This window comes from Myotis lucifugus, unplaced genomic scaffold, assembly GCF_000147115.1.
Source record: "Myotis lucifugus unplaced genomic scaffold, Myoluc2.0 scaffold_10, whole genome shotgun sequence".
Taxonomy (NCBI): domain Eukaryota; kingdom Metazoa; phylum Chordata; class Mammalia; order Chiroptera; family Vespertilionidae; genus Myotis; species Myotis lucifugus.
In genome coordinates, this window is record NW_005871058.1 from 6,469,550 (window position 1) to 6,494,934 (window position 25,385).

Here is a 25,385-nt window from a genome sequence, read left to right on the forward strand (position 1 = left end):
AAAAGAAGAAGTAAAACTGCCCTTATTAGCAGATGACATGATACTATGCATAGAAAACCCCAAAGACTTCATCAATAAACTACTAGACCTAATAAATGAATTTGACAATGTAGTAGGATACAAAATTAATTTCCAGAAATCTATGGCCTTTTTATACACCAATAATGAACTCACAGAAAGAGAAATGAAAAAAACAATCCCATTACATTTGCACCAAAAAAACCTAAGATACCTAGGAATAAACTTAACCAAGAATGTAAAAGACTTGTACTTGGAAAACTACAGGACATTGAAAAAAGAGTTAGAGGAAGACATAAACAAATGGAAGAATATCCCATGTTCATGGGTTGGTAGAATCAACATCATTAAAATGTCCATACTACCTAAAGCAATCTATAGATTCAATGCAATACCTATTAAAATACCAATGGCATATTTCAAAGATCTAGAACAAAGTCTCCAAAAATTCATCTGGCATAAAAAAGACCCAGAATAGTCACAGCTGTCCTGAGAAAGAAGAACAAAGTTGGAGGGATCATAGTACCAGACATCAAACTATATTACCAAGCCACGGTTCTCAAAACTGCCTAGTACTGGCACAAGAACAGACTTATAGACCAATGGAACAGAATAGAGGATCCAGCAATTGACCCAGGTCATTATACTCAATTAATATTTGACAAAGGAGGCAAGAGCATACAATGGAGTCAAAACAGTCTCTTTAATAAATGGTGCTGGGAAATTTGGTCAGATACATGTAAAAAAAAAAAATGAAACTAGATCACCAACTTACACCATACACAAAAACGAACTCAAAATGGCTAAAGGACTTGAATGTAAGACGGGAAACCATAAAAACCCTACAGGACTCCATAGGCAGCCAAGTTGCAGACATATGTAGTAGCAATATCTTTACAGACACAGATCCTAGGACAAGAGAGATTAAGGAGAAAATAAACAAATGGGACTGCATCAAAATAAAAAGCTTCTGCACAGCAAAAGAAACCATCAACAAAACAACAAGAAATCCCACTTCATGGGAGAACATATTTGCCAATGTTATCTCTGATAAGGGTTTAATCTCCAACATTTACAGGGAACTCATACAACTTAACAAAAGGAAGGTAAACAACCCAATCAAAAAATGGGCAAAGGACCTAAATAGACACTTTTCGAAAGAGGACATTCAGAAAGCCAAGAGACACATGAAAACATGCTCAAAGTCACTAATCATCCAAGAGATGCAAATCAAAACAACCATGAGGTATCACCTCACACCTGTCAGAATGGCTATCATCAACAAATCAACAAAAGACAAGTGCTGGAGAGGATGCGGAGAAAAAGGAACCGTCCTTCACTGCTGGTGGGATTGCAGACTGGCGCAGCCATTGTGGACAACAGTATGGAGTTTCCTAAAAAATTTAAAAATGGAACTGCCATTTGACCCAGTAATACCACTTCTAGGAATATATCCCAAGAAAGCAGAAACACCAATCAGAAAGTATATATGCACCCCTATGTTCATAGCAGCACAATTTACAATAGCTAAGATTTGGAAACAGCCTAAATGCCCATCAGTAGATGAGTGGATTTGAAAACTATGGTAAATTACACAATGGAATACTACGCTGCAGTAAAAAAGAAGGAATTCTTACCATTTGCAACAGCATGGATGGAACTGGAGAGCATTATGCTAAGTGAAATAAGTCAGGCAGTGAAAGAAAAATAACATGATCCCACTCATTTATGGATAATAAAGAACATTATAACCTAATGAACAAAACGATAGATACAGAGGCAGAGAAGCATCGAACAGACTGTCAAATTACAGCGGGAAGGCTGTGGAGTGTTGGGGGGGGGTAAGAGATCAATCGAAGGACTTGTGTGCATGCATATAAGCATAACCAATGGACACAAGACACGGCGGGGGCGGGGGGAGGGAAGGCCGGGGGAAGGTCAATAGGAGAAAAAAAGGGGAAAAATATGTTCAAACTTTCTACATACTACTTTTGTTTAATAAATTCACCTTTCATTAAAATAAACCAGATATATAAATATTATTTTTAAATATGTATTAAATTTCTTAACCTTTTTAATATCCTTCTGAAGAAGGTATAATTATTGACTGTACTTACATATTGAGGCAATTAATAAATGGAAGGTATTACAGTTATTGTTATTTTAAGTAGTCTTATTCTTTTATTTGAGCAATAGATAAATCTGAGAGTTGTAAATGCATATTTACAGGATGTTACAAAGAAAATACTATAAAATTGAGATAACACAGTAGCTGCCTCATAGGTTTAGTATTAGAGTTTGGAGAAATGATGTTATGAGAGCAACTTTGAGTTTATTATAACGGGATATAGAAATGTATGAGTTATAATAATAATATTATGTTTAAAGTTTTCAAAAATAGGTCTTCCATCTAAAAAATATTAATGTGAAAATATAACCAATGCCTAAAGATCTACATTTACAATTCTTATTCCAATTCAAATACCTTTTAATTTAAAAAAGTTGCCTTTTTACATTAAACCCTCAGTTGAGAAACCAATGTTATTTTTCAAACTATGTTAATGTAACCACCATTTAGGAGAAAGATGTAAGTGACTCTTTAATGCTCTGTACCATTTTATAAAGTCCATCGGGTGGTGTTGACATGTTTCACCACATTGACTTGGTGAAAGAAAACATTTTGAAATTGTAATGACAAACAGGAGTGGGGGGAGGTAGGAGAATTTATAGGGGTGATAAATGGTGCTGGAAAGAGGCATGATATACATGAGATATTATAGAATTGTACACTTTAAACCTATATAATTTTACTAATCAATATAACTCTAATACATTCAGTAATAAAGTAATTGTGATGACGAGGGCAGCTGTCTTAGAAATATTTGAACAACTGGTTTAGAGGAGAACATTCCAAATTTTAAAACCATAGCGCTCCCCCTCCAAACTGCCCCAGCTATCAAAAGCCCTCATCAGTCTCTAAGCTTCTCAGATGCCTCTTCTAGATTTGGTAAATTCCCTCTCCCTGCACCTAACCTCCTACAAAGGTGATCGTAGAGAATATGAGGGTTACCTGTTTGGATTTCTGTCTTCTCTCAAATACAGTAACATCTGATAGGGGTGTGTTGGATGGGTTAAGGCAGTGGTCGGCAAACTGAGGCTCACGAGCCACCTGCGGCTCTTTGGCTCCTTGAGTGTGGCTCTTCCACAAAATACCACGTGTGGGCGCGCACGTACAATGCGATTGAAACTTTGTGGCCCGTGCGCAGAATTCGGTTTTCAGCCTGGGCAAGTCTATTTTGAAGAAGTGTCATTAGAAGAAGTGGGGGGTGTCGGTTGGTAGGGTGACAGGAGAAGCGGTGCAGGTGCGCCGCAAGATACACAGTGCGCCATTCATGCACGAGTTTAGTGAGCCAGTCAGTCAGCAGTCTCATGGAGCAGTGGTTAGTGCTAGTTGCCTCCGCAAATCGCGTGCAGGTGACAAAAGTACCTACTGGAAGCATAAAGTTACCTGTATTTCTCCAACCAGCTGCAGATCCTACAGATTTTTGTCATCAGTTTAAGAATTGTAATTCTTTTGTGTTGGTAGCTTTATTATTATAAAATGAAACATTTTTTTAGGTGCCCTGTTTGAGATGGCTACAAAGAAGCAGCAAAGAACAACGGAAGATGAAAACCGTGAATTTAAAGTTGAATGTACCTACCTATATAGTTTAAGTTTAAAAAATTTGGCTCTCAAAAGAAATTTCAATCGTTGTACTGTTGATATTTGGCTCTGTTGACTAATGAGTTTGCTGACCACTGAGTTAAGGGAACACAATAAGTTTGTAGACTTAGAACCTGAGAAATTCAGGGAAGCCTTTCTGGAAGAAATGATCTATGTCTTGTCTTATAATTAGACAAATGAATAAATGACACACACATATTGGTTTTTTTCTTCTGTGTATAAACAAAAATGTTTATTGTGGAAAAGTTAGAAGAGCATGAAGTATAAAAGGAGAAAATTAATCCCACAATTAATTTCCTTTTTGGTGGACATTTGCTTAGGCTCTTTACTACCAGATATATGATATATACATTATACAATTGAGATCATTCCACATATGTAATTGTGTATCTTTTTTATATAACATAATCATTTCCCAAAATTATTAAGAGAAATTTTACAAACAGTTTTTATTGCTATATATTGTTTGGGTATGGAATTATTTACTTACTTAGCAATATTCCTATGAGCTATTAGGTTCTTTTCAATTTTTACTAATATAAAAAAATAATGTTACAATTTGCAATTTTATACACAGATGATATACATCAGTGGTTCTCAACCTTCCTAATGCCGCTACCCTTTAATACAGTTCCTCATGTTGTGGTGACCCCCAATTTCATTGTTACAAATTGAACATAATTAAAGCATAGTGATTAATCACAAAAACAATATGTAATTATATATGTGTTTTCCGATGGTCTTAGGCGACCCCTGTGAAAGGGTCGTTCGACCCCCTAAGGGGTCGAGACCCACAGGTTGAGAACCGCTGCTATACATCTTTTAAATTATATTTTAAGATGAATTCTAGAAGTCAAATTACTAGGTTAAAAAGTATTCAATATCTTGCCCTAACCGTTTTGGCTCAGTGGATAGAGCGTCGGCCTGCGGACTCAAGGGTCCCAGGTTCGATTCCGGTCAGGGGCATGTGCCTTGGCTGTGGGCACATCCCCAGTGGGGTGCGTGCAGGAGGCAGCTGATCGATGTTTCTCGCTCATTGATGTTTCTAGCTCTCTATCTCTCTCCCTTCCTCTCTGTAAAAAAATCAATAAAATATATATTTAAAAAAAAGTATTCAATATCTTTAAGTCTCACATATGTTTTTCACAGTCCTACGGAGAGTATTAACTTTAAAGAAGTAGATGAGAAACCAAGTCTATCTATAGAAGCTGCATCGAAGAAGCAATATGCATTTCAGTCATTTGCCATCTCATCAACTTCTGTTGTTTCCAAGTTTCCTCCTAAAGTTACATTCTCCAAAATACAAATGCAAAAGAGTCTGCTTGAAGAATACAAAGACATTGCTGCTGAATTACTGTGTGAACTTGGGGAGACATTGCATATATATGCTGAGTATAATATTGCTTTCCCTGTAGGAGTTGTAAATCTTGTGAATTACAGTTGGCATGATCTCATTGAAGAAGCTAATAAATATGAAACCAAAATGTCAATGTTGAAGAAACAGGATGCCTTGCAAAGCAGTTCCAGTTCCATGATAGTTGACAAAATCAGCAACTATCCAAGAATAGAATCTCATGAGGAAAATCTTCTGATGAAAACAAAAAGAGATTGGCACCATTTTGTATCAATTAATCCTATGAAAAAAATACGTAAGTAGAAATTACTAATCTTATATAATAAAAGCCTAATATGCAAATAGACCGAATGGTGGAATGACCGTTCAGCAGGGGGCAGGGCCGGCGAACAGGTGGCGCCAGGCCAGCCAACACAGGTGCCAGCAGGCAGAGGGAGGGGATGGTGATTTGGGGGCAGCAGAGACCTACAGTGGTGGAGGGGCGATTGCCTCCAGCAGATGGAGGCCACCGGAGGAGGCAGCGGGGTGATGGGGGGTGGGGCTGGCCGCTTGCTGGCTGGCTCCATCCCCCAATCTGCTCATGGGTCACCTCCTGCAGAGGGAGGCCAACTGATGTCCAGTTGTCAGTTGGACATCCCCTGAGGGCTCCTGGTCTGAGAGAGGGTGCAGGCCGGGCTGAGGGACCCCCACCCCACCCTGAGTGCATGAATTTTCATGCACCAGGCCTCTAGTTAGATTTATAAATAAGAAAAAAAGGATAAAAGTAGCAAGTGAGATATTGACAGAACATTGTATTTGGTTATATTATAGTGATATTTGGTTTGTGTTAATCATTTTAGTAATTCATGAATGTCAGCAGTAAGACATAATTTTTTTTTAAATATATTTTATTAATTTTTTACAGAGAGGAAGGGAGAGAAATACAGAGTTAGAAACATCGATGAGAGAGAAACATCCATCAGCCGCCTCCTGCACACCCCCTACTGGGGATGTGCCCGCAACCCAGGTACATGCCCTTGACCGGAATCGAACCCGGGACCTTTCAGTCCGCAGGCTGACGCTCTATCCACTGAGCCAAACCGGTTTCGGCAAGAGACATAATTTTTTAAAAATATTTTTATTGATTTCAGAGAGGAAGGGAGAGGAAGAGAATGATAGAAACATCAGTGATGAGAGAGAATTATTGATCGGCTACCTCCTGCCCACCCCACCCCACACTGGGATCAAGCCCACAACCCAGGCATTTGCCCTGACTGAGAATCGAACCGTGACCTTCTGGTTCATAGGTTGACGCTCAACCACTGAGTCACACTGGCTGGGCAGACAGAAAAATATAGTGCTTTCAGTTCAATATAGCATTCATTACGCTTCATATCCATGTGATATGAAGCCTTTGCGTTGGGAGATCTTACAAATTCTTTCAACAGTAGCATGGTCCAACAGAAAAATGATGCTAGCCACATAAGTAATTTTTTAAAATTAAACTTTTATTTCTAAGGTAATTACAGACACACATGCAGTTATAACAAATAATGTAGAAAGATCACATATACCCTTTACCCATTTTTTTCCCCACATGGCAACATCTTGCAAAACTATTGTATAGTATCGCAACCAGGCTATTGATGCAGTCAAGATTCAAAATACTTGCATTACCACAAGGATCACTCATGTCCTTTTGCAGCCAAGACTATGTTCCTCCTGCCCTACCCCCTCTTTAACCCTGGCAACCACCAATGTGTACCCCATTTTAATATTTTTGTCACTTCAAGATTATATGAACTAGAATCATACAATGTATAACTTTTGGTGATAGCCTTTTTTCCCAACTAGCTTAATTCTCAGAGATTCATCCAGGTTACATGTATCAATAATTTGTTCCTTCTTATTGCTCAGCTATATTCTGCAGTATGAATGTATCACAATTTGTTTAACCATCCACTCCTTGAAGGATATCTGGATTTTTCCCTCCCTCCCTCCTTTTCTTCCTTGCTTTCTTCCTTCCACCTTTTGTCTATTAGGAAAGCTGCTAAAACATTTGTATACATGTTTTTGTGTAAATATAAGTTTTGATTTCTCTTTGATAAATACCCAGAACAGGTGCTGGGCCACATGTTAATCTCATGTTTACTTTTATATGTTAAGTGCCAAACTGTTAAATGCCAAACTGTTTTTCGAGAAGCTGTACTGTTTACATTTCCATCAGCAATGTATGAGTGACATCCTTGCCAGTATGTGTATGTCATCACCTTTTTTTATTTTAGCCATTCTTATAGACATGTAATGATATTTCAGTGTGATTTTATTCATGCTTCTTTTTTCTTTTTTTTTTGTTGGTTTTGGAGAGGGGAAGGGGGGAGAGAGAAAGAGAGAGAGAGAGACAGAGAAATATTGATTTGTTGTTCCACCTATTTGTGCATTCATTGCTTTATTCTTGTATGTGCCCTGACCTGGGATCAAACCTGCAACCTTGGTGTATTGGGACAACACTGTAACCAACTGCGCTACCCAGCCAGGTCCTTCACCGTGGTTTTAATTTGCATTTCTCTAATGGTTAATGATATGGAATATGTGTCCTCTATATATCCTCTTCAGTAAAATGTCTTTTATGTCTTTGCTCATTTTCTAACTGGATTGTTTGCTTCCTTTTTATTTTTAAGAGAAAAAAATTTTTAATCCTCACGCAAGGATATTTTTCCATTGATTATTTGTTTTAGAGAGAGAATGGAAGAAAGAGGGAAAGACAGAGAGAAATATCGATGTGAGATAAACACATCGATTAGTTGCCTCCTGCATATGTCCTGACCAGCTCCCTGGCTGGGTAGAAGCCTGCAACCCAACAGAGGTACGTGCCCTTGACCATAATCAAACCCGGAACACTTCGGTCTGTGGGCCAATGCTCTATCCACTGAGCAAAACTGGCTAGAGTGTTTACTTTCTTATTGTTGAGTTTTCAGAGTTCTTTATATATTCTAGATCAGCCATGGGCAAACTACAGCCCGCGGGCCGGATCCGGCCGGTTTGAAATGAATAAAACTAAAAAAAAAAAAAAAAAAAAAAAAAAAGACCATACCCTTTTATGTAATGATGTTTACTTTGAATTTATATTAGTTCACACAAACACTCCATCCATGCTTTTGTTCCGGCCCTCCGGTCCAGTTTAAGAACCCATTGTGGCCCTCGAGTCAAAAAGTTTGCCCACCCCTGTTCTAGATATTAGTCCTTTGTTGTAAATGTGCTTTGCAAATATTTTCTTCCAGTGTATTTTTATGCTTTTCTCTTTTTTTAATTAAAAATTTTAATTTTTAATTTAAAATATTAATGCAGGTGTCCCCCTTTCTGCCCCTTCCCCTTTGCCCATCTCCACCCACCCCTGCCTCTCCCTCCCTTGGCCTTCACCAAACTAATACCTTCATAAAAATATTAAAATATTGACAATTGGGCTTTTTTTTTTTTGACAATCTAGCAAAATGCTCTTTTTCTTCTCCTTCCCCTCTCCTCATCTTCTTCTTTTTTTCCCTTAGATGTTGTCGGCCAAAAGCAGTATACCCAGATCTTCCAGGAAAGCCATTTACCTTTTGTCATTCACTTCTCACTGTCATCCAAGATCTGTTTAGAAAATGGTAAGATCCCTTTACCCACCCAAATCAGGGTCAATTTTGATGAGCAACCAGAGTGAGAATCACTTCGATTCACTGAATTTGAAGCCTTTCTCCCAGACATCCTCTTAGTACCACAATCATAGATTTGAAGTCAAACTTTTCAAAGATATCACCATCTAACCCAGCTCTTCCTGGTTTCTCCACTCCTGTACCCTATGAGTTTTTCCTTCATGATTTTGAGGAACTAGTTTAGATAACAATGACATTTATGTCCCTAGAAGAGCAACCCAGGGCCCTTCCAACACAAAAACCTACCATTCTGGGTTTGGAACCAAGGCTTCTGTGTTAAAGGCAAAAATAGATTCTTAAATTGTTTACATGTTATAAAGGAGACTGCCCAAGAAAGTTTATGGTTGCCCAAATCTTGAAAGAATGCTCTCTATACCTGAATGAAGTTATAAAAGGGATAAGATATGGGTTGTTAGGAAAAGGAAAACTTATTATTTCTTGGGACACAAACATAACATAGCTGTATAGCTCAGAGAATCAGTAGGAGTTGAGGCTGACTGCCATACGTCTTATAGAGATGCTTTTCATGGCCTTTTTATCATAGTCCTAACAACCTTAAAAATAGTTGAAAGGATCTGCTTTTAGATAATGTGTCTAGTGATAAGTGTTCCTTCCACAGCTCCCCATTCTCTATTTATACTTCTGAATTTGATGTGTTGAGGGATCAAAATTTAAAACTAGAACTGTCTCACTGGAGTGGGACAGATATTGAGGAACTAGACCCAGGTGCATATGCTAAGAACAAGCCAGTAGGTATGGCAAAACAGCAAATAGGAATGAAGTAAATCTTAAGGTAATGAGAAAATGCTAGATGAAAATATCAAAGAATCCAAATACATGGGTAAAATCCAATGACTGGAAATCCCCCAGCAAGCAATTAGATGGCAAGCAGTGGCCAGCCCACTAGATAACCTGTGAACAAGGAGCAAGGCCTTATCATTGAAGGTCAGAGATTGAAATCTCAAAGTGGGAAGCTAGAAAAACTTACATTATATAATCCTAAGGAATCCAGTGATGGTGCTTGTTCAGTCCTTCCAGTCTAAAGTTAGGATGGTTCTCTTGGTCCTGGGGCGATGAGCCTGGAATCTTGAGGCAGTAAGCCACAAGAACCCAACTCACACGCGCTTAAGCAACAAGAGAATTATTTGCTCATGTCTTAGAGGCTAGCTCAGAAGATTAAAGGAAAAGTTGCAGGAACAGTGTCCAAGGCAGGATGTGGGACTCACCATGTTCTTTCCACCTCTGCTTGGTTGAATTCTACAGTTAGGCTCACCCCACATAGTAAAGACGGTCACTGCCAGCCATAGGTTCATGTGCTTCCAGCTTAGGAAGAAAGTGCTCTCCTTCCCCTCCCCACCCAAGGCCCATGTTTCAGTTCTAAATAATGACTCAGATTAGCTCTGCTTGAGTCAAGTGCCCACCCTATGGCCAATCATGGTTTCCTGGGAAATAAAGTAATGCTGTTGGTCAAACCTGGGTCATTGGCTCACGGGTTGCTAGAATGTATTATTGTCAGCCCAACTTGAATCCCATGGGATGGGATTGGGGTGATACCTCAAAGTAAGAAAAGTCAAGTAGATCCATTGTTTTGGAAGAGAAGAAATCCTGCCCTTAACTTAGGGGTAGGGTGGGGAATGGAGGTGAGGACAAAAGCAGAGAAGAGATACAATGTCTTGATTCAAAATTTCACCTGGAGAGTTTGTGGTTAAGGCAAAAGATCTGAAGACAGAATAAACAGTATTTGGAAGAAGCTACACCAAAACAGTAACAGTGCTTGTGAGGTAAGATTCCATGCCTTCCACCCGCTTCATATCTTCATTTTTAAATTTTTCTTCCATATGTAATTTACTGGTTTATTGAATGGACTAGACTTGGCAGGATGGAATAAAGAAAAGGCAAGGTTTTCTCTTCCAAATTCCTTCAAGCCATCTGTGAATCTTTCCATATGTTCACTACAAGGGTAGAATTTTACAAGGGGAGAACATTAGAATTGAGGGGCCTTAGAGATCATGTCATTCGGTTCTCTCATTTTACAGATGAGCAGTCTGAAGCCTAAAGATGTTGAGTACCCAAACAGATTAGTGGGATAGTCAGGAAAAGGACCCAAATCTATAGACTACCAATAAAATGTCCTCTCCAGTACACGGGATTCTTTCCTGAGACGGGGAAACTGAAGACCCTCATCTGTAGGTCTACAGAGTGTGTAGGGATTCTTGAAAGGCCTCTAATACTTCAGATGTCATCATAGGGGTTTAATTCCTTGGAGTTAAAGTCTTGATCACATTTTAGAGCAAATCTCCTTGAGGACAGGTAATTCTTAAGCTGATAATTACTTATACTTTAATATAAATGGATTTTGGTTCCCTTTTCAAGTAGGCTTTGGTAGACTGATGGGCAGGATTTACCCAGTGAGTACTGACTTGGGGTAAATTTTGAAATAAATATCCCTTTTTTGTTAATGTCTTTTTTTTTAAAGGTTGGATCTTTCACTATCCTCACACAAAATTGGAAATTCTGAAATGGAAGACAGTCCTCAATATTGCTGTGAAGAAGCTACAAGAAGCCATAATTCAAATGTAGGGAGCCCTCTACAGTCTTCAGAATCATATATTTTTATGAGGCATATGATACAGTAGATAGGCAAGGAGAGGTGTAGAGACTATGTGACCCTGGACAAGTCACCCTATTAACCTTGCCTATTAACCTTGCCTATTGTATTCATAATAAGAAAAGATACATGCACACACAAACCTGTCTCTTCCAGGTAACTCGTGGAAAAGTCTCTCTATGACACATGACTTCTCAACCAGCCTTATCATATGACCAGTACAGCATCGTATGTAACAGTGTTGGGGAAAAGAAGTAGTCAAGGAAAGAAAAGCCAGCTATGAGCAAAATACTGTTCTAAGGAAACATAAAGTCAGTCCCTGTTTTTATGTAAAATTGGAAACTAAACATCTCAGCAAGTTAACAATCAACAGAGGACAAATAAAAGAATTAGGAGGTGATAACGATAGCAGGCATTGACAAAATACTCTGTGCTAGACAGTCAACCAAGCACTTTACATGTTATCTATACTCCTTAAAACCATGCCAGGAGAGAGGTACAGTTATCATCTCCATTTTACAGACAAGGAAACTAATGTGACACAGATTGTGGCAATTCATTCAGTCATGCAGCAAGACAAAGACAAAGCCAGGGCTGAAACCCAGCTGCATCTGACAGCAAAGTCTACCCACTTTGTTTCTACTCCAGTTCTGTGTGAAAATACCACATACTGTTTGCAGGAATGTATTTTGACACATTCTTAGTATTTAAATTTTTCAAAAATTTAGAAAAGCGTAAGAAGAAAAAACAAACTTTTCAATAAGGGAATACCTTTTTTTACCATTTTGACGTATTTTCCTCCAGCTTTTCCATGAGTTACCTGGAAGAGAAGGGTTTGTTTGTGCACATATCTTTTCATATTATGAATACAATAGGCAAGGTGATAGGGTGACTTGTCCAGGGTCACATAGGCTCTATACCCAGGGGTGGGCAAACTTTTTGACTCGAGGGCCACAATGGGTTCTTAAACTGGACCGGAGGGCCGGAACAAAAGCATGGATGGAGTGTTTGTGTGAACTAATATAAATTCAAAGTAAACATCATTACATAAAAGGTCTTTTTTTTTTTTTTTTTTTAGTTTTATTCATTTCAAACGGGCCGGATCCGGCCCGCAGGCCGTAGTTTGCCCACGGCTGCTCTATACCTCTCCTTGTCTATCTACATATATAAACACATACACACCCATACATGTAGTTAAGTACTATTTAAATGCTATGTGTTTTACGTGTTTATATATTATCTGTTAAGCTATATACTATCTTTCGAATCCCATTTTGTCCTGCTTTTTCTTTGATAACATGAGCATTTTCCCATGCTGTTAAATTCTTCAGAAATAAGATTTTGCATGGCTGCTTTGAATTAAGTCTATTGCATAGATGTTTCATGCTTTTTTGAACTAGACTCCTATTATTGAATATTTACATTTGTTCAGTGGTCCCATAAATATTTTTCGTTTCTTTGATTCCTTCTTAAAGCTATATTCCTAGAAGTGGAACTTAGTTAAAGTACATAAACATTTTTAAAGTTCTAGAAAGTTACTGCCAAATTGCTTTCTAGAAAAATCATGCCACTAGCCCTTTATAGTAATGTGAGAGAGGCCATCTCAACAGTCTTAGCACTGAATGTAATTCTTAAGGTTATTCAACCTTGATAAATTGATAGACAAAGAATACTCTTAAGTGGCTATTTACTAACTGGAGAGGTTTAACTTTCTAAGTATTTTTTTTTATAATTTTTATTTCTTAAAGTATTACAAAGAGTATTACATATGTCTCCTTTTTCCCCCCCTTGACATTCCCCCAACCCCTACCCCCCAGTGTCTTGTGTCCATTGGTTATTCTTATATGCATGCATATAAGTCCTTCGGTTGATCTCTTAATCTCCCCCCCTAAACCCTCCCCAGGCTTCCCACTGTAGTTTGACAGTCTGTTCAATGTTGCTCTGCCTCTGCATCTACCCCTGTTCATCAGTCTATACTGGTCGCCATTATCTGTCCCAACCTCACTGGAGCAGTCCCAACCTCACCGGGGCCGTCTCAGCCTCACCGGGGCCGTTTCAACCTCACCGGGGCCATCCATACCTTACCGGGGCCGTTTCAACCTCACCGGGGCCGTCCCGACCTCACCGGGGCCACCCCCACCTCACCGGGGCAATCTCGACCTCACCAGGGCCGTCTCGATCTTTCCGGGTGCATCCCGACCTCACCGGGGCCATCCCGGCCTCACTGGGGAAACACAAAGTTTGGCCCTCTGTCCCCTGCTGGGCAGCTCCCCACCAGACAAAATCTCCAGGTGTTCCTGGTGGCTGAACATCCAGCACGCCTGCTTGGACCACGCTCTCCACCAAGTGCACAGACTGCCCGTCTGCCGTCCCCCAGCGTCCCACTCGAGACTGGGACCGGTGGGCATGTTTGTGCGCCTGCTGGTACAGCGGTTCCATATCACCGGCCCAGCCGGGCCCAGCCCCGGCCTGCCCCGAACCCGACTCCGCCCCCCGAGTGCGTCCCTCCCGGATGTGAGGAGCTGAAATCTGCAGCCTGCTGGGTTGGGCTCTGTACTTGGTGACTCTGCACATCCTACTCAGTCTCAATGCTCTTCTTTCTATGTGAGGAGTTGAAATCTGCAGTTTGTTGGGTTGGGCTCTGTACTTGGTGTCTCTGCACATTCTACTCAGTCTCAATGTTCTTTCTTTCCTTCCACTTGTAGAGCTTCCACTGGGCCAACTTTCCCATGGTTCCGTATGATAGCTGTTTATCCTATAGTTGGTAGTTTCGATGTTGTTGTGGGAGGCAGCACGCACAGGTCTCTTCCTTATGCCGCCATCTTGGTTCTCCTGGGTCTGCTTCTTGAGTGTGTCTCCCATGGGTACGAGCAGTTGAAGTCTGCAATTTGTTGGGTTAGGCTGCAAAAGTGCAGGTGGGTCTTTTTGTGCACCTGGCACAGCTTGGATGGGGATGTAAATTGATTAGGGCTGGGTCTCAGGGAGTCACCATGGCGGAGCAAATAGCACTGGCTGCGTCTCCGCGGCCCCTCGCCTCATCGGGCCACCAGGGCTTCGCGTCCCCTAGTGCCAGCGAGCAGCTGGAGCAGCTTTGCGACAGAGCCTCCCTCGCTTTCTGACGGCTGCAAGGCCATGCCACCTCTCCCTGTAGGGTCTGTGCCTCATGATCCTGCCCAAACCAGTTCAGTGGATTTGAGAGTTTGTAAAAGCACAGGCGTTTCCTCTTGTGCCTCTGGCACAGCCCGGATGGGGATGTAAATTGAGTAGGGCGGAGTCTTCGCGGCCCCTTGCCTCTCCGGGACACCGGGACTTTGCGTCCCCCAGTGCCGGCGAGCAGCTGTGCGCCAGAGCCTCCCTCGCTTTTCTGACCGCTGCAAGGCTGTGCCGTCTCCCCGTGGGGCCTGGGGCCTCAGAGACGCCCCCGGAACCAGCTCAGTGGACCTGAGAGTTTGTAAAAGCACAGGCATTTCCTCTTGTGCCTCTGGCACAGCTTGGATGGGGATGTAAATTGAGTAGGGCGGGGTCTCAGGGATTCACCAGCGCGGAGCAGATAGCAATGGCCGAGTCACTGCGGCCCCTTGCCTCTCCAGGACACCAGGACTTCGCGTCCCCCAATGCCGGTGAGCAGCCGCGTGTCAGGGCTTCCCTCGCTTTCTGACCGCTGCAAGGCTGTGCCGCCTCTCCCCGTGGGATCTGGGGCCTCAGAGACCCGCCCCGAGCAAGCCCAGAGGATTCGAGGGTTCGTAACCGCTTCCAATTGAAAAAAAAACCGCGCATCCAGTTGCAGCCCGCCTGGCGTGTGACTGCATACCTCTGTTTTTGGCGCCTCCGTAGCTCCCACTCAGTCTCACTGCGCTTCTTTCTTTTCTTCCAGTTGTAGATCTCCCACTGGGCCAACTTCCCCATGGTTCTGAGTGGTGGTTGTTTGCCTCATAGTTGGTAGTTTCAATGATGCTGTGAGAGGGCAGCACGCACAGGTCTACTCCCTACGCTGCCATCTTGGTTTCCCCTCTAAGTATTTTTAAAATATATTTTTTATTGATTTTTTACAGAGAGGAAGGGAGAGGGATAGAGAGTTAGAAACATTAATGAGAGAGAAACATCGATCAGTTGCCTCCTGCACACCCCCCACCGGGGATCTGCCCGCAACCAAGGCACATGCCCTTGACCGGAATCGAACCTGGGACCCTTCAGTCTGCAGGCTGACGCTCTATCCACTGAGCCAAACTGGTTAGGGCTCTAAGTATTTTTTGATATTTAAAAATATTTCTTCTGTGAACCAGGTGTTCCTAATCTCTGTACCTTTTCTCCCTTTGGGTTTTAGAGTCTTTCTTACCTGTTCATTTAAGATTTTAAGGTATTAAGCATATTAATCTTTTGTTATTTGTGATAAATATTCATTTCTCCATTTTATTTCCTTTTAATTTTTTAAAAAATATATTTTATTGATTTTTTACAGAGAGGAAGGGTGAGAGATAGAGAGTTAGAAACATCGACGAGAAAGCAGCATAGATCAGCTGCCTCCTGCACACTCCCTACTGGGGATGTGTCCGCAACCAAGGTACATGCCCTTGACCGGAATCAAACCTGGGACCCTTGAGTCCGCAGGTTGACACTCTATCCACTGAGCCAAGCTCGTTAGGGCTCCTTTTAATTTTATGATTAAGATGTCAGTGTTTTAACTTTTCTTATTGTATAATTATCTATGTTTTGTTTTAAGATTTTTCCCTATTTTTTTAAGGTTTAAAAATTTTTTTTTAAATATATATTTTTTTAATTGATTTCAGAGAGGAAGGGAGAGGAAGAGAGAGATAGAAACATCAATGATGAGAGAGAATCATTAATCCGATGCCTCTTGCATGCTCCCTACTGGGGATTAAGCCCGAAACCTGGGCATTTCCCTTGACCAGGGAATTGAACCGTGACCTCCTGGTTCATAGGTCAACACTCAACCACTGAACCACACCGGCTGGGCTTCCCCATTGTTTTATAAGTGGAAAGTCTTTTCTCATTCTGAGATTAGGTAGACCTACCCTACTTTTTATTTCTTTTTTCTACATTTAGCTGGACATTTTGTTGTGTGTGGTGTGAGGGGATAAGATTCTAGCTTTATTCCTCTGATGCCAAAAATAATGATAGCTGGTATTTATTGGGTGCTAATACTAACAGCCAATGTTTATTGAGTGCTTGTTTTGTGTAAAGCACTACATGAAGCAATTTATATGCTTCCATGAGTAAGTTGCTGTTGTTAGGCCAAGGTCAGAGAGCTAGTTAAGTGGGTGAACTGTTATATAAGCTTAGGTTTATCTAATACCAAGCCTGTATTTAACCTCAACATTATTATCTCTCTGGAGCCATGTATTAAATATATTCTCTGTTATCCACTGATTGGAATTTTCAACTTAATTACATCTTCAGTCTTATATACATTAGGGTTTGCCTTTGAGCTTTCTGTTCTATTCCATTAACCTGCCTATGAAGTTTTCAGCTATTTTAATTATTCAGATTATAAAATATCAGAGGCAGAGTATGGTCTTAGAAAGAGCCTTGAAGCCCAACTGTTTGGGTTAAAATCCCAGGTCCACTCATTCATGTGACTTTGGGAAAGTCAATTAACTTCTCTTTGCTCACTTTCCTCAACTGTGAAATAGGGATAGTCATAGTAGCTATCTTTTAGGATTGCTATAAATATTACTAGCCCCCAAAAGTACTCAATAAATGTTAGTTATTATTATCTTAATATCTAATACAGCAAAATTCCTCTTGTTACTCTTTCTATATCAAAGTGTCTTAGCCAGTTTTCACAAATGTGTTCTTTCAGGTGAACATAGAATTAGTTTTCCAAGTTTATAAAGGCCTCAAAGTAATGTGAGTCAGGCAGCATATTTTAAGGAAAAGAAAACCAAATGTTCAGGAGGTATACCTGTGAACTCTCTGTACTTCCCACTCAGTTTTGCTATTTACATATAATTATTCTGAAAAATAAAGGAAAAAATAAGACAAACTTGGAGTCAGAACATCCAGGTTCATTAGTCAAGGGGCATGGGATCTTGTGTAAGTATGTGGATTCCCTGAACCTCTGTTTCTTTAGTCATGTAAGAATAATAAGATGTCTTCTACTTACCATAGCAGGCTGTTATGAAGCTTAAAGCAACCCAATATATATAAACATGCTTTGTGGACACTAACACACTAAGCAAATAGAAAGCATTTTAAATAATAACCCAATACCTTCAGATGGTTTCTTGAAACAGTGGGTTGAACCAAGTAGAGATAGCTAGTCAGTGTAGATGGAGGAGGAGAATTTAGCTGGCACACAAGAAGCAGGGGTGAGTTAAGTGCTTTTATGTATGACCCATAGTAATAACGTCAAGGGACTGGAAGTGTGTGTGTGTTTTTTTAATATGTTTTTATTGATTTCAGAGAGGAAGAGAGAATCATTGATCGGCTGCCCCCTGCATGCCCCACACTGGGGATCGAGCCCACTATCCGGGCATGTGCCCTTAGCCAGAAACGAACCCAGGACCTTTCAGTCTGCAGGCCAATGCTCCATCCACTGAGCCAAATCATCCATGGCAAGAGAGTGGTGTTTTTGTTTGTTTGTTTTTAACAATGAGAATTGCTGAAGCTGGTAGAATTAGTTCCCAAAGGATCTGTCATATACAGAATCCAAGCTTTAAAAAGAATACAGGTAATTTTACATTTTGTGCATTATAAAACATTTCTGCAAGCAAAGCAGCTGAATCCTAACATCCCCTGGTTACCAGGGCTAGAGATACCAATGGAGATTAAATGTATGCTTGCTGGATGAAATGCATTTTTAGGCAAATCGGAACTGTCAGCCTTTTTACCCTACCACATTTCTACCACACTTGCTACCCAGACATTATAGATGTTTAATATCAAGTCAGATCCAAAGAAAATTAAAGGCAGAAAGAAAGAGTTTTTTCTAACCCCAGTGGCAGTCCACACTGATATAGACTCTGGATTTATCACAGGAAGTCCGGTCTAACAAACATAGTGAACCCTCCCATTCTAGACCAGATCCCAAGGCACATTCTCCAGACAGGTCTACCTAGACCTTTTGTCTGAGCCTGAGTCAGATCTCTGGGCCTTACCTGGTGAAGCTCTAAGTGCTCTGATTTTACTCATAATCACTGGTAGAACCTGGTGATGCAAAAGCACTACCCTGGGAATCGCAGACTTGCTCCTAACCCTGACCCTGTCATTCCTTAGCTGTGTGACCAGAGTACAAGGATCAGTGTCTGTGAAGGTCTAGAGCCAAGATTGGAGTCTACACAGTTTTCATGCTCCCATTTACCAACCATGGGATTTGGGGTACTTAGCTTCCTTTTCTCATATAAAACAGGGATCCTACTAGAATCTGCCACATAGGATTGTTGAAAACATAAAATGAAATAATACAGCTAAATACTATAGGAAAGCCCAAGTCAGTTTGGCTCAGTATATAGAGCATTGATCTGCAGACTGAAGGGTTCTGGGTTTGATTCCAGTCAAGGGCACGTACCTCAGTTGCAGGCTGCTCCCCAACCTGGGCCCTGGTCAGGGCGCATGCTGGAGGCAACCAATTGATGTGTTTCTCTCACATCAATATTTATCTGTCTTTCCCTCTCTAAAAATCGATAGAAAAATATCCTCAGGTGTGGATAAAAAAAATATGCTATAGTAAATGCTCATTAAACAGTAACTATTATTTAGCAATTATTCCTTTTTCTGTACTTTGGCTCCTTCATCTGTAAAATGGTAATAGGTATTCTCCAAACATTTCTTCAATTCTTACATTCAGTGGATGCCCCCACCGTAAGGAATTTAGCTTACTATTAGACTCTTAGGCCTATGAGATTTGAGGTAATTTGAGGTATAGTTCCCTTTCTATTCCAGCTTCTGTCTTAGAGTGGTATAAATACCAGAGGGCTGGCATAATTGGGTAACATCTGACTTACAGAAGGACTGTGTCCTTGAGTCCTAGCAATGACTTTTCCTGGGGATGACCATCACCTGAAACTTTTGAGAAATGTGCAAGTGTTAGGACTGCTTTTTTGAATTAATCAACTTGGTGGTGGTAATCATCACCTGTTGGAAAAACCAGAGGCCAACTTCTGGTCCTTAAGCAAGAAGAGAGTAAGACCATGGCCACTGCCAACATTTTGAGAAAAAGCAGAAAAGAGGCTCTTTGCTGGCATGGGAAGCTGATTAGTCTTAAAGCAATGACTAAAAGACGCTTTAGAAAAGGAAGCACTGCTTTTAAAAGGGTAAAGGGGAACTTTCCTGAATTACAGCTGCCCACTCTGACTATTTAAGTAATGTGGCATTTATAGAATGCAAGAGATTTTGCGTTGGGTTTTTTTGCACTGGAGCTTTTTTATCTTAATTTTTGGTCTTATTGGTAAGGATGTGGAATGTGCCTTTTTTCTCCCAATGATTATAGGTATTTACACTTTAGTGGCATTCTTACCTTTCTTTTAAGAATAATCCAAAAGATTCATTTGTGGAGAGTCACAGAAAAATAAAATCATGTTTAGGCATTGAATGAAAGGCCAAGATTAGGCTTGGAGAATAGTAATTAGACTCGTGTTTCCAGTGGATTATAATTGTGTGTTGTTAAACTGATATTGTACCATTGATGCTTATCAATGGAGAGGCATGCATGTTTCGGTGTGGGAAAGAATGGCAATCTATAAGTGCTTTGCTTTTGTCATATTGTTCGATAATTTTGCCCACTCACCTCATTTTTGACAGTGGGATATGTTTTCATGAGAATATGGGAAAGAAAGGAAGGAGCAGCAGGAGGAGGAAAGCAAGAGAAGAGACAAAGGGGGAAAGAGAGAAAGCTGTTGTTCGTTAAGCATTTCCATTTTCCAACTACAAAGTGGCAGATTTGGTCCTTGCCCACCCTCCTGGCTCTGGTTCCTTCCCCGCAAGGCTCACTGGGAAGCATGCCCTCCTGCATCTTGGAAGAACCAGTGACTCTTGATGATTGCTAGGATGCCCACTCCCAGTGCTCAACAATGGTGTGGCTGTTGTACCTTTCCCGCCTTTTATTAATCAGCTGTATTATTTTCAATTACTTATTTTTAAACCTTTAAAAACTCTTCTTTCACCATAACTCTTCCCACACCCCAGATCTCATACTCAACTGATAAGTGCACGTATTCAGACTATATCTTCCAAATATTCCAAGACCCTCCTTGAGATATGCCAGCTCAATTTCAGGAATTTTCAAGTGCAGCTTAAGATAAAAACATCAAGGATTCATGTTTGAATCTGCTCTAAATCTGAAAGGACTTGCTGAGAGCAGCCTTATACATTCTTTTATGTTGTTAACTGAGATTTGCTTGTTTGTGTGTTTGGGTTTTTTATTTATTTTGTTTATTTTTTATTTTGGTTAATTCTCACCCAAAGGATGTTTTTCCATTGATTTTTAGAGAGAGTGGAAGGGAGGGGTTAAAACAGAGAGAGAATATCAAACATCAATGTGAGAGAGACACATCGATTGGTTGCCTCCTGCATGCCTACCACCGGGCCGGGGATGGAGCCTGCAACTGTCCTATGTGCCCTTGACCTGAATCGAACCATGGACCCTTCAGTCTGAGGGCCAATGCTCTATCCACTAAACCAAACCAGCTAGGGCTTGTTTGTGTGTCTTGAGTTCCACTCTATGATGCTGTTAGAAATGTCCAAACTGCTTACTCTTCTCTGGGAAGGTGGCTCCTCCTTCCCCTAGTTACATTCCTGACACTTCTGATAATTCTCTAGTGTTGATCATGGATTTCCCACATTGAATGCCCATATTCTGTCTTAATAATAGAGAAGCCCAGCAGCCCACTTTTGGTGCTGGGATTACTGAGTAAAAGCAAGCCAGAAGCCCATGTGGCTATTAAGCAGGTGGTGTTGGTCTCCAAGAGAACTAAGACTGTCTCTTTAGTGTATGACCCTGCTTTGGCAGCCTGACTCTGGAGGCTTCTACTGGCATGTTGCCAACAACTACCTGCTACTTGGGTACATGAGTGTGTAGGAAGCTGGGTAAGAACTAGTAAGGTCTGCTTCATGGCTGACCCTCAGATACAGAGCCCTGGCGGGTCTGCATTTCATAATGTGCCCACAGCTCTGACACTAGAAATGTGGGAAATAGTATTGTGAAGTGGAGAGATTCGAGTAGAGAGTTTGGAGTGAATATGCATACACTGAAGCCTGGCTTTCCCATGCAGCTGCATAACTTGGGCGCTCTCTTTAGAATGGAAATAGATAGCATCTTTCTCATGAATTTTGCCTGTGGAAGACACCTAGTGAATATTTGTGGATGGTTAAATGAATGTTCTAAGAGGCTACCTTAATTTCAGGGTCTAGTCTAAAACCTAGAAGCGAGGTTGTTTCGTATTTACCTAATCTTCCTCTTTATCACCTTATTATTAATAAACATGTATAATCCCCACTAAAATGTAATGAAAACAACTAATATTTATAGAGTGCATGCTAAATACTGAGGTCCTTGCATTAACCAGAGATTCCTTACAATTCTGAGAGGTATTGCTATCCATATTTTACAGATGAAGAAACCAAGGCTCATAGTTTAGTACTTGGCTAACTTTCTATGGTCCCAAGTGGCAGTGCCAGGATTCATCCCGGTTCTCATCCAAAGCCTGTGCTGTGTCATACTGCTCCTATGGGGACAAAGGCTACTTACTAGTCCTGCAGTTCCTACAGCCTCTGGTATAGTGCTTCACACACAGTGGGTGCTCAATTAACTCTTTAAAAATGGCAGGTACTCCTTAAATGCTCAGCTAAGGATTTCAAAATCCAGATATCTTGATTTAAAAGAAGCCCATTAAACACTGGCTGGGTGACTCCCTTGGTTGGAGCATTGTCCCAAACACCAAAAGGTTGTGGGTTCAATTTCCAGTCAGGGCACATACCTAGATTACAGGTCCCATCTCTGGTCTGAGCAGAGGCAACTGAGAGATGTTTCTCTCTCTCTCTCATTAATGAACATATCCTCAGGTGAGTAATAAAAATAAAAAAGCCCATTAGAACAGCCATTGGCCATCCTCCAGCCTTTGATAAAACCAAGCAATTAGCCAAGTCTCAAATTCTTTTCTTTTGAACAGCAAAACAGAAGCAGCCAAGCTGAAGAAAGAGGGATTCAACAAACGACTTATTCTGCGCCACTATAATGATCCTAAACCGGAGGCAGAGGTGGACAACAGTCCCCTCGGTTCTCAATATTTCTGGCTGGAGCTGCTGAAGGGGAAGCCTCAGATGCCAGCAGTCCAACAGGATGACCCCGCGATGAAAAAGTTCCATTACGCCTTGATAGACGGTTCCTCCATGATTTAATATCCTTGTGAAATTCCAAAGGGAAAGAAGGATGGAGGGGGCCAGGAATGGTAGAAGAGGCTGACAGGTGGGGTGTTTCTGTATCATCAGAAATTTCCAAAAAGGACGTCTGATGTCTTGTGCTTATTCAGTCCCTTTCTCCCAGGAGTCCGCATTCCCTCATGCTGGGGGAGCAGAAGTCAAAGAGGTTGAGACAAATTCTCCAGTTCACAAACTTTACTTCTATTTAAGAAAACCTCTGGTTATAACCAGACTTTTTGTTAAGCACCTGAGTGTTCATGTGGTTCTGAGAAAATGAGTTTTCCTTGCATTTTCTGATTAGTAGAGAGGATGACATGGGGATTTAGCATCTAGAAAATCCAATTTAAAGAGAAGAGGGCATTTGTAATAAGTTCTTACAAATCCAAAATAAAATAGACCTCAAGAGTCCGTCATAGTTTTATAGAGGTTGGTACAGCTAGGTTTTTTAAATTGTTCACATATCCGCAATTATCCCTTAGCCTTCCTTTGCTCCTGTCTGTGCATAGACATTGGTGGGGAGATCCTGTCCTCCTGTTGTGTGCTGGAATGACCACACCCTGCAATGCTGGGTACCAACGGGCAACTCTGGTTTTCAGCAACTTTGCCATTAACTGGACCAGTCTGACCAGACTTACCTGTTGTTACTCACATGGTTGATTTCAAAGAATTCAGGGCTAAAATGAGGGTGCAGGTAATTGAGTGTATGGTAGGAACATGCAACTGGGAGTCAGGGAACCGGTGTGCTAGCCTGGCACTATCATGCTCAGTGACTATGGGAAATTGAGTCACCCTCTCTGGACTTCTGTTGTGTTATCTGTAAATAGCTAATTGAAATAATTGGCTAAGAATTAATGGCATTCTATATAAGAATTATTATTATCATTATTGTGTGTTTTATCAATATCAGTTCCTTAACCTTGATTTTATCTATCCGTCTGGCCGTGTAGCTGTCTGTCAAAGCTATTCTGCCCTCTCTTGGGGTGGCATGTACACCAACATATTCAGTGACTTGCCAGATCAAGTTATCCTTGGGACCTTTACACCTTTTGGATGTGGTAGTATTTCTTTTCCTAGGGGGTATGTGAGATTCCAGACAAACTAGAACTTGTGGGTAAGCTAAGGGGTAGAGAAAGAGCTAAATCCTAACAAAGGGGAGAGTGGGAAAGCAATCTTTTAGATGGTCAATCTAATTGGGAAAACTGGTAAGGAAAATGAAACATACACATGTGTTCATGACTGTTCCATATATGAACTTGCAAATCAGAACAAGCCAAAAGACGTTGAATCCAATTGAGCCATCCATGAAAAGATGCTATGACTCTTAAGAACAGGAGGACCTATATGAATGCAAGACCCCCAAGAATGCACAGGTTGGGAACTAAAATAGGGAGGCTGTTAATGGGTGAGACAGGTGTCAGCTGGGCTGTCTGACCCCTTAAGAACTAGATACACTGGCAGGACTCCCATTTCACACCCCATTAAATGTTGCTTGTCCTCCTCAAAATTTCTGCAAATTTCTTAGGGGTATGATCTGGTGGTCTCCTCTAGTTTTGAAACCCTGCCTTCTCTGAATATTGTTCTCTACTTTGTCTTGTGCCTGTGAGTTTATTTTTGCTTTTTATTTTTTTAAAATCTTTATTGTTGAAAGTATTACATATATCCCCTTGCCCGCCCCCCCCCCCCTCCATTGACCTCTTCTAGTCCCGCCCCCATCCCCACTACCCTTCACCACCCTATTGTCTGTGTCCATGGGTTATGCATATATGCGTACAAGTTCTTTGGTTGATCTCTTCCCACTTACCCACCCTCCCCCACCTTCCCTCTGAAATTCCACAGTCTGTTCCATGCTTATCTTTTTATTTGAGCCAACTGGGGAATTTTCTCCTTTCCTTGACTTTCATACACTGTTCACCAGAGGCCTCTGTGAGGGTAGCAGAATTTCTTGGTGGTTTGAGTTACCTAACATTCCCATTAAAAATGTCATGTACATGAACAGTGTAAATACTTGGAAATTTTAAAATTTTCAAATTCACCTATTTGCTGAATTTGAATTTTTTGAATGTCCCAAACACATATTTTTCCCATACCCTGTGTTTTGACTTCTCTTGGTTACAAGACCCTGGGAGTTGGGAGTTAGGTCATCCAGAAAGCAAGGAACGCCCTTATTTTTTCTTAACCAGCTAATAAATATGTGTTTGTGTGTTTCCGCCATTTTCAGCACTTCATATACACTGATCATGCTTCTGGTGAAGCCCCTTCTCCCTGATTCCTTTCGTTGGCTGTTTTTATGAGCCAAATCACCTGTCAAAATGTGTCAACAGCTTGCCAGCTGAGAGAGTGCAGGTCAGCAAAAAGCTAAGAGAAATAAAAGGCTGATGCTTGATTCTCAAGATGTAAATAGAAAAAGAGGCAGATTAATGGGGCAGCAAAGTGCCTCAGTGAGTGGCATGTATACACCTGTCCTTGGTGGGGAAGAGCTTTTCCCAACTTTGATGTTGAGATGAAAAGAAGATGACAGAATCGGGAAGCATTTCAAAGGCTGAGAAAGCACATACTTTCCTCTCCCAACCCTAGTAGTTGAACAGTTTTGAAAGAGTCGGAAACACTATGTAGTTTTTATGGCATTTTAACTTT

The 25,385-nt window shown here is 41.0% G+C and overlaps 1 protein-coding gene across 1 annotated transcript in view; it reads left to right on the plus strand.

The window, feature by feature from the left end:
* The window catches only part of LOC111824974, a 45,089-nt gene extending 22,359 nt beyond the window's left edge, over positions 1–22,730 (plus strand). Inside the window, exons 2-4 of the mRNA XM_023749822.1 lie at positions 8,621–8,719; positions 11,244–11,343; positions 22,502–22,730. Of these exons, the coding sequence (XP_023605590.1) occupies positions 8,621–8,719; positions 11,244–11,343; positions 22,502–22,730 (428 nt within the window). The remainder of the gene's footprint in view (positions 1–8,620; positions 8,720–11,243; positions 11,344–22,501) is intronic.
* The last annotated feature ends 2,655 nt before the right edge of the window (positions 22,731–25,385 follow it).